The sequence below is a fragment of the Puntigrus tetrazona genome, chromosome 18 (genome assembly GCF_018831695.1).
Source record: "Puntigrus tetrazona isolate hp1 chromosome 18, ASM1883169v1, whole genome shotgun sequence".
Lineage (NCBI taxonomy): Eukaryota > Metazoa > Chordata > Actinopteri > Cypriniformes > Cyprinidae > Puntigrus > Puntigrus tetrazona.
The window spans coordinates 20585801-20599147 of record NC_056716.1 but is presented as its reverse complement, the minus strand read 5'-3'; the positions used below and the strand labels follow the sequence as shown (position 1 = coordinate 20599147).

Genomic DNA, 13347 nt, shown 5'->3' with positions numbered 1-13347 from the left:
CTCGACATGGACCAGAGGAAGCAAAGGAAAGAGTTGTCTCAAGAGATCAGAAAGAAAATTATAGACAAGCATGTTAAAGGTAAAGGCTATAAGACCATCTCCAAGCAACTAGATGTTCCTGTGACTACAGTTGCACATATTATTCAGAAGTTTAAGATCCATGGGACTGTAGCCAACCTCCCTGGACGTGGCCGCAGGAGGAAAATTGATGACAAATCTAAGAGACGGATAATCCGAATGGTAACAAAAGAGCCTAGAAAGACTTCTAAAGAGATTCAAGGTGAACTTCATGCTCAAGGAACATCAGTGTAGAGTTTATTTAATCATTACTATTCACTTTGGATCAGAGCGAAAGGTGCAGCCAGTCATCACTACTGTTTAATTTCAGGGTCAGTAAGATTTTTTAATGTTTTGAAAATCTTACGCTTATCAAATCTGCATTTATTATCAGACATACAGTAAGATATTAAGAGGAAAAATTGGACTCTATTCAATGGAAACATAAAGTGATTTTGATGTCAAATGAAAGATTTTACCAGCCTTTGTTAGAAGTTACAGTATTCAGAACTGTTGGTCATGTCATGCCTGTATGTGTTGGTACTTCTTGGCCAGGTCTACATTGGTGCGTCCGGGCCGGAAGGGATACATCCAGAGGATGGAGTTCCACGAGTGACCAAACCTCTTCACACCCATGTTGAGGTACTGCAACTCATCATCAGAAAAGACCTGCCTCTCTCTGTGTCTGCCTGAATGCTAAAGCAGAAAACCATCACGAAATCACACGTTTAGATAAAAATGGAGACTAAAGATGATATGCATTATGGTTATGATTGTACAAATATGAACTGTTAGCAAGTTGCTAGCAAGTTGATCTTTAAAGTAGTGCTGTCAAACAATTACTCAAGATGTATGTGTGCTATGTATACTTATACTTATTATGTATATATATATAAATACTCACACATGCATATATATATATATATATATATATATATATATATATATATATATATATATATATTTTTTTTTTTTTCTTCTCAGAAAAAAAATGTTTACATGTAAAATATATTTATTCATGATAGAAATAATATGAATATAAATAGACACTTAAATACATGTAAATATTTAAAAATATATACTGTATGTGTATGAACTTATATATACATAAACTATACAGAGAATACAGATACACAATACACATATATACACAAACACTAACAAAAACTTTAATTTGGATGTGATTAATTGTTTGACAGCACTACTTTAAATTCAAAGTGAAATTTTACATTTGCGTTTTCTTTGATTAGAATGTAATAAACATAGATATTCCATGACTGCTTTTGCAATAAAAATTGTTAAACAATATAGGATGATTTAGGTTCAATGCAAGGTCAGTTTGTGTAGAATCATGGTATATAATTCACCTAATATTAATAGTACCATACATTTTTTGGGAGACACTCTTTTGAAGTTTTCTTGAGACAGCTGTGATCCATGTTCTTTTTTATGCCTTGACCTGAAAGAAAATGAAAAGAGAAAAAAATAGAGGAAGTGAAATTAAAGGGTTAGTTTACACCAAAATAAAAACTCACCCTCATGCCGTTCCAAACCTATTTGAATTTGAGCCGCTGATGTCGCATAGACTGATTTACTGATATATTTACTATGTTTCCGGAGCAGGGATCAATTCAGTTGTGTTGATGTCTATGGAATGGCTCTTCAAATTCATCAAAAATATTTTAATTTGTGTTAAAAAGATGAGCGAAGGTCTTACGGGTTTGGAATGACGTGAGGGTGAGTAAATAATGACGGGATTTTCATTTTGGGGTGAAGTAAACCTATAATGAACCAAACCATGCAAAATGTGTCCAAGCTGGTAACAGCAATACAAATGGTGAGACTTGCACAGGCAGCAGGGAGGTATATTGATCTTTAGAATGATTTAGTGGGCAGTCTGTGAAACTGCACACACAGTACTGAACCCTGCACTAGTATCCTACTGAACAAATACACACTGTTCTTTAACAGGACGTTCCTCTCAGCATGTAGGGCATTCTTATAACCTGGTTCTTTGCTTTTAGTTTACAAATGTTTACTTTGAAACAGACATTGTGAATGTGAAGAGAAAAAATGCTTCTCTTACTGTATATTTCTCTCGGTCTTCTCAGGGGTGTGAGCCTAACACCTGGAAGGAGAAACACAGAATTAAAGTCAACAAATGGCCTGTTTAAAATATCCTAAAAGAGGCTTTTAGATACTTATATGAAATAACTAGATATAGTACATCATAAACTTGCAAGTACATTCCACAGACCTTTAGTCACATACTGTTTGTACTTTATCTATCGGAACAGTCGGTATAAAATAGAATGTAAACAGATTATATGGTTTGAATTTAATTTTAATTCTCAACACTTTCCACACTGTTTTGAATTGAAGCATTTGCTATATGAATACACATAAATCACAAGGGTGTGTTTGGCCATACACAGTACAATACAGTTACAGTATTCTACCAACTCTTGAAAGGAACAAAACCCTTTGTGTGTGCATGTATGGATGCAAATGTAGTATGTGAACGTGTGTATTGTTAGACTGGAGCACACTGATCCTGTTAAAGTGAAACATTGTTAGTGCTTGTGTCTGGACACATTCTCAGTCCTAATGACTAGTCTATATAGCAGCAGGTCAAAGGCTAGAGGCCAGAACCCACAGGAAACTACAACCTAGTTAACCATCTTCCTACACATATGCTTCAAATATCTTTCTATATAACGGTCTTTCTCTAATATACACACACTCACCAATCTGTATTATTTACTTGCTTCATCCAAGTTAAAAACAATAATACAAAATATTTGTATCCATTAAGATCATCAGTTACTCTAGTCCAACGTTTATTCTAGTCATATGTCTTTGATATTAGCCACAATTAAAATTGCTTATTAGTGCTATATTTTGACTAGTAAAAATGTAAAGCGATACATTCCTGATTCCTGTTTCCAGGTTTGATTATGGATAATGACTGGGTGACACTGCGTTACCCTTTACTTGACAATTATAGTGAGAACATCTCTCGAAAGTTCAGTGAGTAAGTCTTGAGGTTACGGGAAAAAAGCCACATCGGAACAACTGAACAGCACTCAGAGACCACAACTCGGCAATAGAGGGAATGGAATGAGTGAGACTGAGGGGAAAAAGGAGGACAAAAGGAAAAAACTGAGAGCAAAGATGGAAAGACATTTCAGCAACATAGACAAAAGTCAAAAGCACAGATGAGTCTTCTGTTACATAATTACCCTATTCAATAATATAACCTGGCTCTTTGCACGAATATGCACCATTTATCAAATGTATGGGGCAGTTTGCAGATGTTTATAGTGGCACAGACATTATGAATGTTACCTCCCCCCTCACCCCTAAACTGAAATACATCTGAGAGCAACAGTTCTCTTTTGTCCTGAAAGGGAAAGAACATTTCACTTACTGTATATTTCTCTCTGCCTTCTCGCCGATGTGAGACTAGCACCTGGAGAAAGAAACAGAGAATTAGAGGACAGGAAAGAAGCACCAAATGCACTAAAATGGCAAATAGGGCATGTGAAGAACTTATATCGTTAAACTTCACTTTTATTAATTTCGGTAAATTCAAAACTCGATTCTACAGACCATTTGTAAGACGATCTTCGTATTTTTAGAAAAATAGAATATAAATGCATCATCGGACTTTGTATGTAATTACAAATTCCCAGCATATGAAAAGCATCTGCTAAATGTAAATCATGAGGGTGTGTTTGGTTCTCCAGGCCTACTTTCTCAACATTTAAGGTCAAAGCAATTCTTCAACACTCCCGAATACATTGTGAAAGACCATGTGCGGACGCCATCTCTTACATCTGTCTGATGGTTGGTGACTCAGCCTGTGTTTTCCCCTCTTGCTCCTCTCTGTATCCTCACTAGTGCTCTTTCTGTTTTTGTCGTGTGTGTGGATATGAGTGCGTGTTAGAGTGTGGCTAGTCCTCTTTAACTGCTGGCCTCTTCTAAATCGATCCTCAGCCTCTCGTAGCACCAGGTGAAAGTCACACTGAAACCTGCAGCTACGCAACACAGCGCCAAATGAACGACTGTCCATCTCATTCATATGTTTCACACAACCTGAAAGATGGAAAATGTGCGCGTGTGCACATGCCAGTATGGAGAAAAGAGTGAGACAATAAGAACAATGAGAGTAAGTATTGCTTTTATTATCTAGTGTGTTGTTTATTCGTGTGTATTTATACCTGAACAGTGTAGATCTCTGGGTTTAGAGACAGAGGGCGGTTTCAGAGACCTATTAATTTCTCTGTCTAACAGCTCAGAGCACAGAGACATCTCATCTGAAAACAACAGCACAAATTCATGATCTAAAACAAGTGAACAGCAAACTTTTGTAGCTGAAGAGAAATCAAAGGGTTTCCTGTGACTTAGCACAAAGCAAGCGTGATGTTTTAGTAGGATTTACCATCAGAGCGAGTGTGTGTGCACTGGTTTCTCTTCATGGGATCAGGATGTCTGAAAATATCTGGGCTGAAACCCAAGAAAAATAAAACGGAGAAATGTCACTCCCTCGAGGAGGAAAAATTTACTGACTGTCTTGAAAAGTCATTGACATGAAATGAATTATGTGAACATTCTAATCCTGAATAAAACAACTAGGTATGAGAAAAGCAAGATTAACTCCTAACTAACCAACCAACTTTCTTCTAACAATAAATCCATTTATTTTACTTTTCTGGCCACAGGTGTACAATGTATGTTTGAAAGACATTCATTTGAACTCTTTATTCATCAAATGACATGTATTTAAACAGTGTGGATATCTAGCAAAACTGTAAAAACGTAACGTTCATTTATGATTAATGTTTACCGCTGTGTATCGTTGCCGCCCTCTATTGGTGTGCTCCAGTGCTGCAGAAGTTCATTGCCAACATCATCATCCGAGTTTAGATTCATGGTCTTTAATCTCTTTGTCACTCTATCAGACTGCATTTTTCTCTCTATGTCTCTCTTTTTCACACCTCCCTCCTGGTTGTCACTCCTCTCATTCTCTTGTATTAGTTCATGCTCTCTCTCATTTCCCTTTTCACAGCTAGGGTCTTTGAAGTGAATGACTTGCACAGGACTTAAAAACTCGGTGCTGATACACTGCTAAAAACACAAACACAGTTATCTGAATTAACATACTGTCTGTTGTTGAAACAGCTGTAAACTGATGCAGAATGAATTCATGTGTTTACAGGACATTCTCACCGAATCTTTTTTATATATTTGACTTGTGATTGGTCGTTCTAGAGTTTCAGTAGGGGTTGTGTGTAGCTCCCCACATACTCGCTGGTAACCTTTGACCTTTCGCATCACAGAACCCTCCCACCATGTCTCATTACATTCCACAGATGAGGCCGACCTCTGATTGCTGCTCTGCTGGATTTCGGTGTCTTTTTCCCACAGTTTCACACCAATCTAAAAATCAAAATACAAAATTGAAAATCGAAAAAAGAATTTAAAAGATTTTTTTATAGCAAACTGTTCCCATGAAATATAAGCATGCTTGAATTAAAAATTAAAAACCACCACAGGAACGTGGACATGCTTTTTTCCATGGTGTTATTATATATGGTTAAATTAAGTTTGTAAAGGCTTCAGGGATTATGTACTAAATAACACAAAAATGTTCTTGGCATTATTAATAAATAAACAATATACAAAACATCTCTCATCTACATTATAAAATGACTTTTACAGGGAAGCACTTTGTGAAATATATAGGTAAGGATGCTTTCACACTTGGTTCGCTTGCCTGATCTGAGCTCTAAGGAATGCTGACGGCGAACAGAAATGAGACTTTTTGCTTGCAGTGTGTCAATCACACTCATCAAGAAAGCGAATGAAACACACACACAAACACACATTTCTATCAAATAATACATCATTATTAGCAGTTCACTTTCGCGATTTTGTTATGTTTGCATTCACATGAGCAGCAAACCATACCAGAGTTTACTTGAACTGACCCCAGACCATGGTTTTGGTTGACCCAGTGGACCCAGGTACGGTTCACGGGTTCATACGACATCAAGCATTGACATCATACAAACGAACCGGAATCTGATGTCAATCGAACACGGGCGCACACCAGAAATGCTAGTGTGAAAGCACTGTAAAATTTCACAATATAAATCCACAAAACAGAAGAACCTTTTTCTCCAAGAGCTGAATTCTCTGGAGGATTTCTCCAGCAGACTGCCTGTGACTCTCCATGTCACTCTCCTCCTGTAGATCCATAGCTGTCATGCCAGTGCCTAGTGATTCAACTGGATGGAGAAGTAAAATAAAATGTGCCGATTTAATAGAAGCAGGACATTAAAAGAAATAATTAGTAGCATATAGACTAGTGCTGTCCTGGATAAATCTTTTAAAAAGATTTATTTGCATTTTAATATTAAGAAAAAGGTTTGTCACCACTTATTGCACCGTGACCTTTGTTTCCTGCAATAATTTATGCATGCCGTTACAACCATACAGTGTGATTATGTACAAACTCACCGATTCTCTTGCAGGTGTGCAGTACGAACATGGCTGCCTTTCTAACCTCTTCATCAGCAGCCTCTGTGAGCAGCGAAATCATAATAACCAAACCTCCAGCTGACAACAACTGAGACTGATGCTCGACTGCACAGAGAGAAAACAGAAAGATTCATTACAATAATATACACAGATATATTATGTAAACAAAAACTTATTTTGGATAAATCGTTTTTACCAAACTAATAATATTTTAAATCTATTAAATTATCTACAATACAACAATTGAATGGAGTATGTAGCTAAGGCGTATTATGCTAAATTGCATTTAATATAGAGCTTACTTTATCATTTGTGGCGCAAATGTTATTTTATTACCATCTGGTACTCGCAAACTCACCACAGGAATCCGTGAGGTGTCCAATCGTTAATACCACAGCGAGCTGGTCTTGTGGGTCAAGTTTTGGACTGGACAACAGACACAACAGCCCTGGAATGACCCTCAACTTTGATAAAGAAGATACCAACTGCTCTGAAACAGGAGGACAAAAGAAATTGAGAATCCAACACAACCCAGTAGTTCTGTGTGTGCATGTGTCTTACCATTGTTAGAGATGCAGGCACAGAGTGTTTTAGTGATTACAGTAGCCACCTTACAAGCAGGAGCACTGTGTGGCAACTGAGACAACACTCTGTTAAGAGTGTCTGAGAGTGAATCCAGGCCTCCCACCGACGCAAAATAGTCCTGAGCACAAGCTAAAAAGCATATATTTACATGAGAGCATAGAATGTGTCATTATATGTTAGTTTGTGCCGTCGCTGTTTGTGCTCACGATTGTTTGCAACAGTCATGCCAATAAAAGAGCATATAGGTTGCGCCAGCTCTGCCCTGGGCAATGCCACTTCCTGCAGCCAGGTCTTCAGCAGGGGAAACACGTACATGCATGCATTCTGATTCTCCTCTGTCAAAAACAAAGCATTGGAAGATTGTGATTTAGTAATAGCGAATAGGTAGAGAAGGGGACGGAGAACATAACCATACCATTTTGAGGGTTGTTGACAGACCCACAGAGAGCACTAGACACAGTAGTCCACAACTGCAGCTGCTCATAAGATGCATTAGTATCTGGAAAACTATGCCTGAAAAGCGGCACAAGAAAAAAATAAACTGTAATCTGGTTCTGTTCAGCATCAGGGGAGTATTTAAGTGAATTTCCAGTTATTTATCTGGATTTCTGTGATTTAGTTCAACAAAACACCAGTGTTTGGAGAATTCCCCTTCCGCACCAAGTAGGGGAGCATATTATGTTTTGTTTGGAAATGTTTTCAGGATATTGTCGGTGGTAGATTTTTCAACTTCATCATCTCATGCTTAATTCAAAACTTGCCATTTCTTTGCAATTGTTTGTGCAATTTACTAGCATTTTTTGGGGGTTTCCAATGTGTGTTTCCAAACATGACTTTCTATCTTCTTTGGAACACAGAAAATATTTTTGAGAAATATTATTATTTGGCCATATGGTAAAAGTTATTGGGGTCTATTGGCCAGAAAGTTTTTTATTACATGGAGTTCATTGAAAGAATGAAAAAAGAGATTTGAAAATCATGTGATCTACCTAATCCCTTATAGCCTTGTTTTAAAGGTTTCAAATAAAGGCAGATAACCGCACATAAACTGAACTTAATGTGTGTACCTGAACAAATTGAGCAAGGTTTCGATACACCTGGAGGTCTTAGCAAGAGTCTGTCCAGATCCTGGAACAGAAAACATACTCTGTCCCCCCTCTCTGCAAAACCACAGTATCAGCACAGGAACGGTCTCATTGGACTCAAGTTTTACGGTAAACCTTACTGTTGTTGGCAACCAATACAGACAGCATGTACACCGCTACTCTTTTTTCTGTCAGAGGCATTTTCTGCTCCAGATGCTGCGCTAAGTCACAAAACGTCTCCTCTCTGCAAAGTAACTGTTTACAGCTCTCTGCAAAGAAAGAATATGTATACAGTCAAAAGTTCACTATTTCAAATAAGCACTGTTTAACAAAAAATTATAAAATCACATGCATATATATATATATATATATATATATATATATATATATATATATATATATATAGTAACTGCTCACACACACCGTGTAATTCAGCCAAGGAAGCGAGTGTAAATAGAGCGGTCTCTTTAACCTGAGAGACAGTGCTGGACTTTGAAAGGCTATGGATGAAGGAAATTCCTCCAATCTCTCTGAAAAACTCAACATACTGACCTAATACACAAAGAAAACAATTAAAGACAATCAAATGGGTCATTAAAGTACAATATTTCCAGGTATGAGACAGTGTCAGTGAGTAAGTTCAGAGCTGTAAATCAGACCGTTCTGTTTGCAGATTGAGATGATAGTCAGAAGAGCTTGTTTCTGTGATCCAGGCCATTTCATCTGGTATTTCAGACATTCCAGTAACAGACGCAAATCTGTCTTGGTAGCTGAAAACGTGAAGACTATTAAGTCCTTTAGCTTGGAAAGCAAAATATATACTTTCTGTGCAACCGATGGGTATCGTTAAATAAAACATATAGTAATAGTAATAAATCTATGTTTCCACGTAAGGCAGGGTAATTACATTTTAACAGAATACAAACAGGAGAAAATAAAGTAGAAGAAACTGAAATAGTGACGTCACGACATTTGTCGTCATTACGCATAAATGTTAGCGGTTCAGTTCTGCACTGTAAAGATACATAATAAAAATGTTACGTAATAACATTTTAACGTTATAAATGAACCTTTTATATGTTACCAAAAATAAACTACACATTCTGTTATAAAATGCTCACCTTCCATTTTTTTTGGTACTCATTAAACCGTCCTTTTCGCCAACACTATATCCAAAGTCAGTATATTCTGCAAAATAATAATAATTAGTTTTTAAAACTCTCAGCAAATAAGCTTAATAATTATAGGAAAGTATTTCATAATTGTGACACGAAAGACCACCAACGGCATTTTAACGGAAGATCCTCATAATGCCGCTTTTTTAATCACGTGACGTGGTGACGTGCTCACGTACCACAGTTAATTAAATTGCCCATTAAGTAATTTAAATTAATACATTTTTATCTAAGTGTATAATATAAAACAAATGACTTAAATTCTAATGAATTGCGATTTACATATTTTAAATATGAATTTTAAGTACATACAGCACTGCAGAGGGCGCTCTCAGCTCAATGTTAGTCACTTTTACGATGGACTTGAAAAGCAGAAGAAGATCGTTTAGCGAGCTGTTCCAGGTATGTATGTGTCTGTTCGACTCAGCATTTAATCGTATTAAAGCTGCTCTTTGAAGGAAGTCGTTGTACAAATAATTCCAGAATATGTGTTCAGTTACACAAATTGGCAGAAAACATCAATAAATATTAAAATTAACCCTTACATTTTCCAATTATCACGAAAGCCGGTATGTTAGCTTGCAAAGCTAGCACGTTTTACGCTAAAACCATGATGTAAACAGTGTTTATACGTGTATAGATTTAATGTTTTATTCTGACAGATACGAAAAAGCCTTGATGTTGGATATATTACATTGCAAAGGCAAATGAGTTTAAACATTTCCTTTATTGGTCATATCACTGATTTGAGGCTGCCAAACACTGCTATTTATGCACAATATCCATTTTCTCTGCTTAGATCAATTTAAGACTGCCTGTTATTAAATATTGTGATTTCACAGTGTGTTTTCCCAGATGCTGGAGTTGTAGACTGATTTGATCACTGCATCCAGGCAGTAATGTCTGGCTATTTGCGTTCAAGGCTCCTCCGTTATGCTGGTGGAAGACATCTGACTAGTTTCTTTGCACCCAGCCAGCATGTTTTACCTGATACACTGTGTAGAACCTGCCCTCAAGCACAGAGCTTCTCCTCCCGTGGTGGACGATCGGATGGAAGCTCAGGACAGGAAGAAGACAACACGCTGCATGCTCCAAGACGTGAAATGGACTTCCAGCTGAGCCGGCTGCAGATCAATGCAGTTCTGCGTTCTAATGAGCAATCCGTTCGTATTCCAGAGTTTGATGGCCGTGGTGGTTCCAGTCCAGTGCTCAGGTTTGAAAGCAACCAGCTTTCAGCCAACACTCCGCTAGAAGACAGACGCAGCAGCGCCAGCTGCCTCCAGACTCGTGGCATGCTTTTTGGCGTGTTCGATGGACACGGCGGACATGCGTGCGCTCAAGCAGTCAGCGAGCGTCTGCCTTATTACATAGCTGTTTCGATGATGTCGGAGTCTGTCCTGGAGGATCTAGAGGCCGCCATGGAGACCTTACGCCCAGTGCCGCCCATTCTGCAGTGGTTCAAACACCATAACGACTACAACTACAGGGAATCAGCAGCCCTGTACGTCGATCATTTGCGTGTTTACTGGCAGGAGCTTTTGGCGAGCGAAGAACACGGTGATGGCATGCGTCCCGCAGATGCTCTCAGCTATGCGTTCCAGCGACTGGACACGGATCTTTCTCTTGAGGCACAGGTGCCGCTCGCAAATGACCTGATGCGGAGCACTGCCATCCAGGCCGCCTTCGCTGGCTGCACAGCTTGTGTCGCTTACGTTGGACCGGAAGGAGTGCATGTTGCAAATGCAGGAGACTGTCGGGCAGTTTTGGGTGTCCAGGAGCATGATGGGAGCTGGAGTGCTTTGCCTCTCACACAAGACCACAACGCTGCCAATGCAGATGAGGTGGAGCGGGTATGGCGACAGCACCCGGCTAGTGAGCGACAAACCATAATCGTAGATGACAGGCTGCTCGGGGTCCTGATGCCGTTGCGAGCGTTCGGAGACGTTCGATTCAAATGGAGTCGTGAGCTCCAGCAGAGTGTTATAGAGAACGGAGACTCTGATTTAGAAGCACTAAATCTTTATCAGTACGCACCACCTAATTATCTCACCCCACCTTACTTAGAGGCCACGCCAGAAGTCACCTACCACCGGCTTCGTCCGCAGGACCGGTTTTTGATTTTGGCCTCTGATGGGCTCTGGGACGAGATGACCAATGATGAAGCGGTGAGGCTTGTGGCAGAACAACTGACTGGTATTCACCTGCAAGCTCCGGTCTCAGCCAGCCAGCTCAACTTGGGACAAATGCACCAGCTGCTGCTGCGACGGAGGGCCAGAGCAACACCCGCTTTGGATTTGAATGGAGCAACGCATTTGATTCGCCATGCACTAGGCACAAATGAATATGGAGAAATGGACCAGGAGAGACTGGCAACCCTGCTGGCTCTGCCTAGCGATTTAGCACGCATGTACCGAGACGACATCACTGTCACCGTGATTTATTTTAACCCAAACTTTAGCAAAGCTGCGAACTAATAAAGAAGAGCACTTAAATTTTTGGTATATAAAATTATATTTGAAGGATTGTTTTCAGCTGTGAATTTTTCAATGCTTTTTTAAATGTCTACTTATAGTGTTGTGTCCTACAGCTGACTTCTCTATTTGAGTTTGCAACAGTTGGTTGCATTTCATTTTGGAAAATATAAATGCAAACAATAGGTAGAAATCATAATGGGTGACTCACTTTTAAATGACACTTTATGGCTTACAAAAGTCTTTTTCTGTTCATGTAGCTTCTTTAGCAGCAGATACAGCTAACATGCAAATCAAAAAGCATCTCTTTAATTAAGGCCAGTTATTTTTTTCAGCCTCTTGCAAATACCTTGCACCTTTTATGTCTCTTTTGGGTGTAATTGCTCTTGTGTTTAGGTCGTTTTGTTGAAAGAGTTATTGTCTACATGTCTTTCATAGTTATATTGGGTTTGTCTAGGAACTATAGTCATTTAAGTGTGTTTTTAGAACACTAGGATTAGAATAATAATCCAGATTCTACTTCCAAGTTATTCTATAGATATTCCATAAGACATTATTTTTACTTTCATTAAACGTAAGTTGTTATGCAGCCTGAAGTGTTCAGCACACTTTGTTCTTTCTGTTGTATGTTATTTGTTTCTGTGAAGACATTTTGACTTTGCACTTTGTAGACTGCAGGTGTGTCAAAGTACTACAGTGAGTCACAACAAAAGTCTTATCAATGGTTAAGCTGATATTATTTGCAGTGCAAAGTATGAAGGTCATAGGGACTAGTTTTATGAAAGGCTATATTACACGTTACATTTTACCTTAACGTTACATCAAATCACAAGTACATTTCAAAATTATTTTACTGTTATATGTGGATTTATGAAGAAAACTTAGTGCACCGTGTTTCCTATTCGTGAATGATTTTTTTGCTTTTTACATTTGTTATTTGCATCTATGTTACTGTTTGTTCTGGTCTAATGTGAGTGACAAACCTCAGAAACTTTTTTTTCTTGGAAATTTGGGAACAAGATAATATATTTTCAATGTAGAATTTTTCGTATTTTTATGATGTCCATTATAATCTGACCTTTTGGTTATTAAAGATTTTTAATCCAAAAGACCTTGTTGATATTTCAGAATGGATATAACATTATGAAAGCAATGTTATTAAATAAAAAACTGAAGGACTGATTTAAATTTCATTCGTGTGGAAATGTTCTTGCTTTCTTATGAGAATGTGGATTTTACGTTTACATTAATTCATTTGGCAGACTCTTTATCCACAGCCATACAAGAAGTGATTTTGATTTTTGTAGTAAGGAGGCAGTTAGAAAAGTTGACTTTCTGCTTCAGTTGATTGCTTAAATTAATCTGTTACGCAGCATCTAATAACATAACAGCTGTAAGTGTTATTTTTTGAATTTCTGTAAATAATCC

The 13347-nt window shown here is 38.1% G+C and overlaps 2 protein-coding genes across 3 annotated transcripts; one reads left to right on the top strand and one right to left on the bottom strand.

The window, feature by feature from the left end:
* Positions 1 to 528: 528 nt before the first annotated feature.
* terb1 (telomere repeat binding bouquet formation protein 1) lies at positions 529 to 9464 on the bottom strand. Its single transcript, XM_043264892.1, has 20 exons — positions 9395 to 9464; positions 8933 to 9043; positions 8697 to 8825; positions 8414 to 8542; positions 8256 to 8316; positions 7604 to 7701; positions 7395 to 7523; positions 7165 to 7317; positions 6962 to 7093; positions 6583 to 6708; positions 6235 to 6350; positions 5290 to 5499; positions 4907 to 5187; positions 4502 to 4566; positions 4281 to 4376; positions 3895 to 4155; positions 3488 to 3529; positions 2144 to 2185; positions 1446 to 1516; positions 529 to 753 (listed from the first exon to the last, which is right to left on the bottom strand). Exons 1-20 carry the CDS (start codon positions 9399 to 9401, stop codon positions 580 to 582), a joined length of 2433 nt encoding a protein of 810 aa, XP_043120827.1. The 5' UTR covers positions 9402 to 9464; the 3' UTR covers positions 529 to 579.
* Positions 9465 to 9804: 340 nt separating this feature from the next.
* Positions 9805 to 13112, top strand: pdp2 (putative pyruvate dehydrogenase phosphatase isoenzyme 2). Of its 2 annotated transcripts, none has more exons than XM_043264889.1 (2): positions 9805 to 9850; positions 10291 to 13112. In XM_043264889.1, exon 2 carries the CDS (start codon positions 10348 to 10350, stop codon positions 11920 to 11922), a length of 1575 nt encoding a protein of 524 aa, XP_043120824.1. In that variant the 5' UTR covers positions 9805 to 9850; positions 10291 to 10347; the 3' UTR covers positions 11923 to 13112. The 2 variants fall into 2 exon arrangements, with proteins under 2 accessions (XP_043120824.1, XP_043120825.1); XM_043264890.1 differs by having other exon boundaries at positions 9807 to 9850; positions 10304 to 13112.
* The last annotated feature ends 235 nt before the right edge of the window (positions 13113 to 13347 follow it).

Bases quoted from the DNA above. Each gene is read 5' to 3' on its own strand.
- terb1 (XM_043264892.1), bottom strand. The intron at 8,543-8,696 runs GTGTGTGTGAGC...CTTTCTTTGCAG, and splicing joins TTCCTTGGCTGAATTACACG to AGAGCTGTAAACAGTTACTT. The intron at 7,702-8,255 runs GTACACACATTA...GCCGCTTTTCAG, and splicing joins ACCTTGCTCAATTTGTTCAG to GCATAGTTTTCCAGATACTA.
- pdp2 (XM_043264889.1), top strand. From the start codon at position 10,348: ATGTCTGGCTATTTGCGTTCAAGGCTCCTCCGTTATGCTGGTGGAAGA.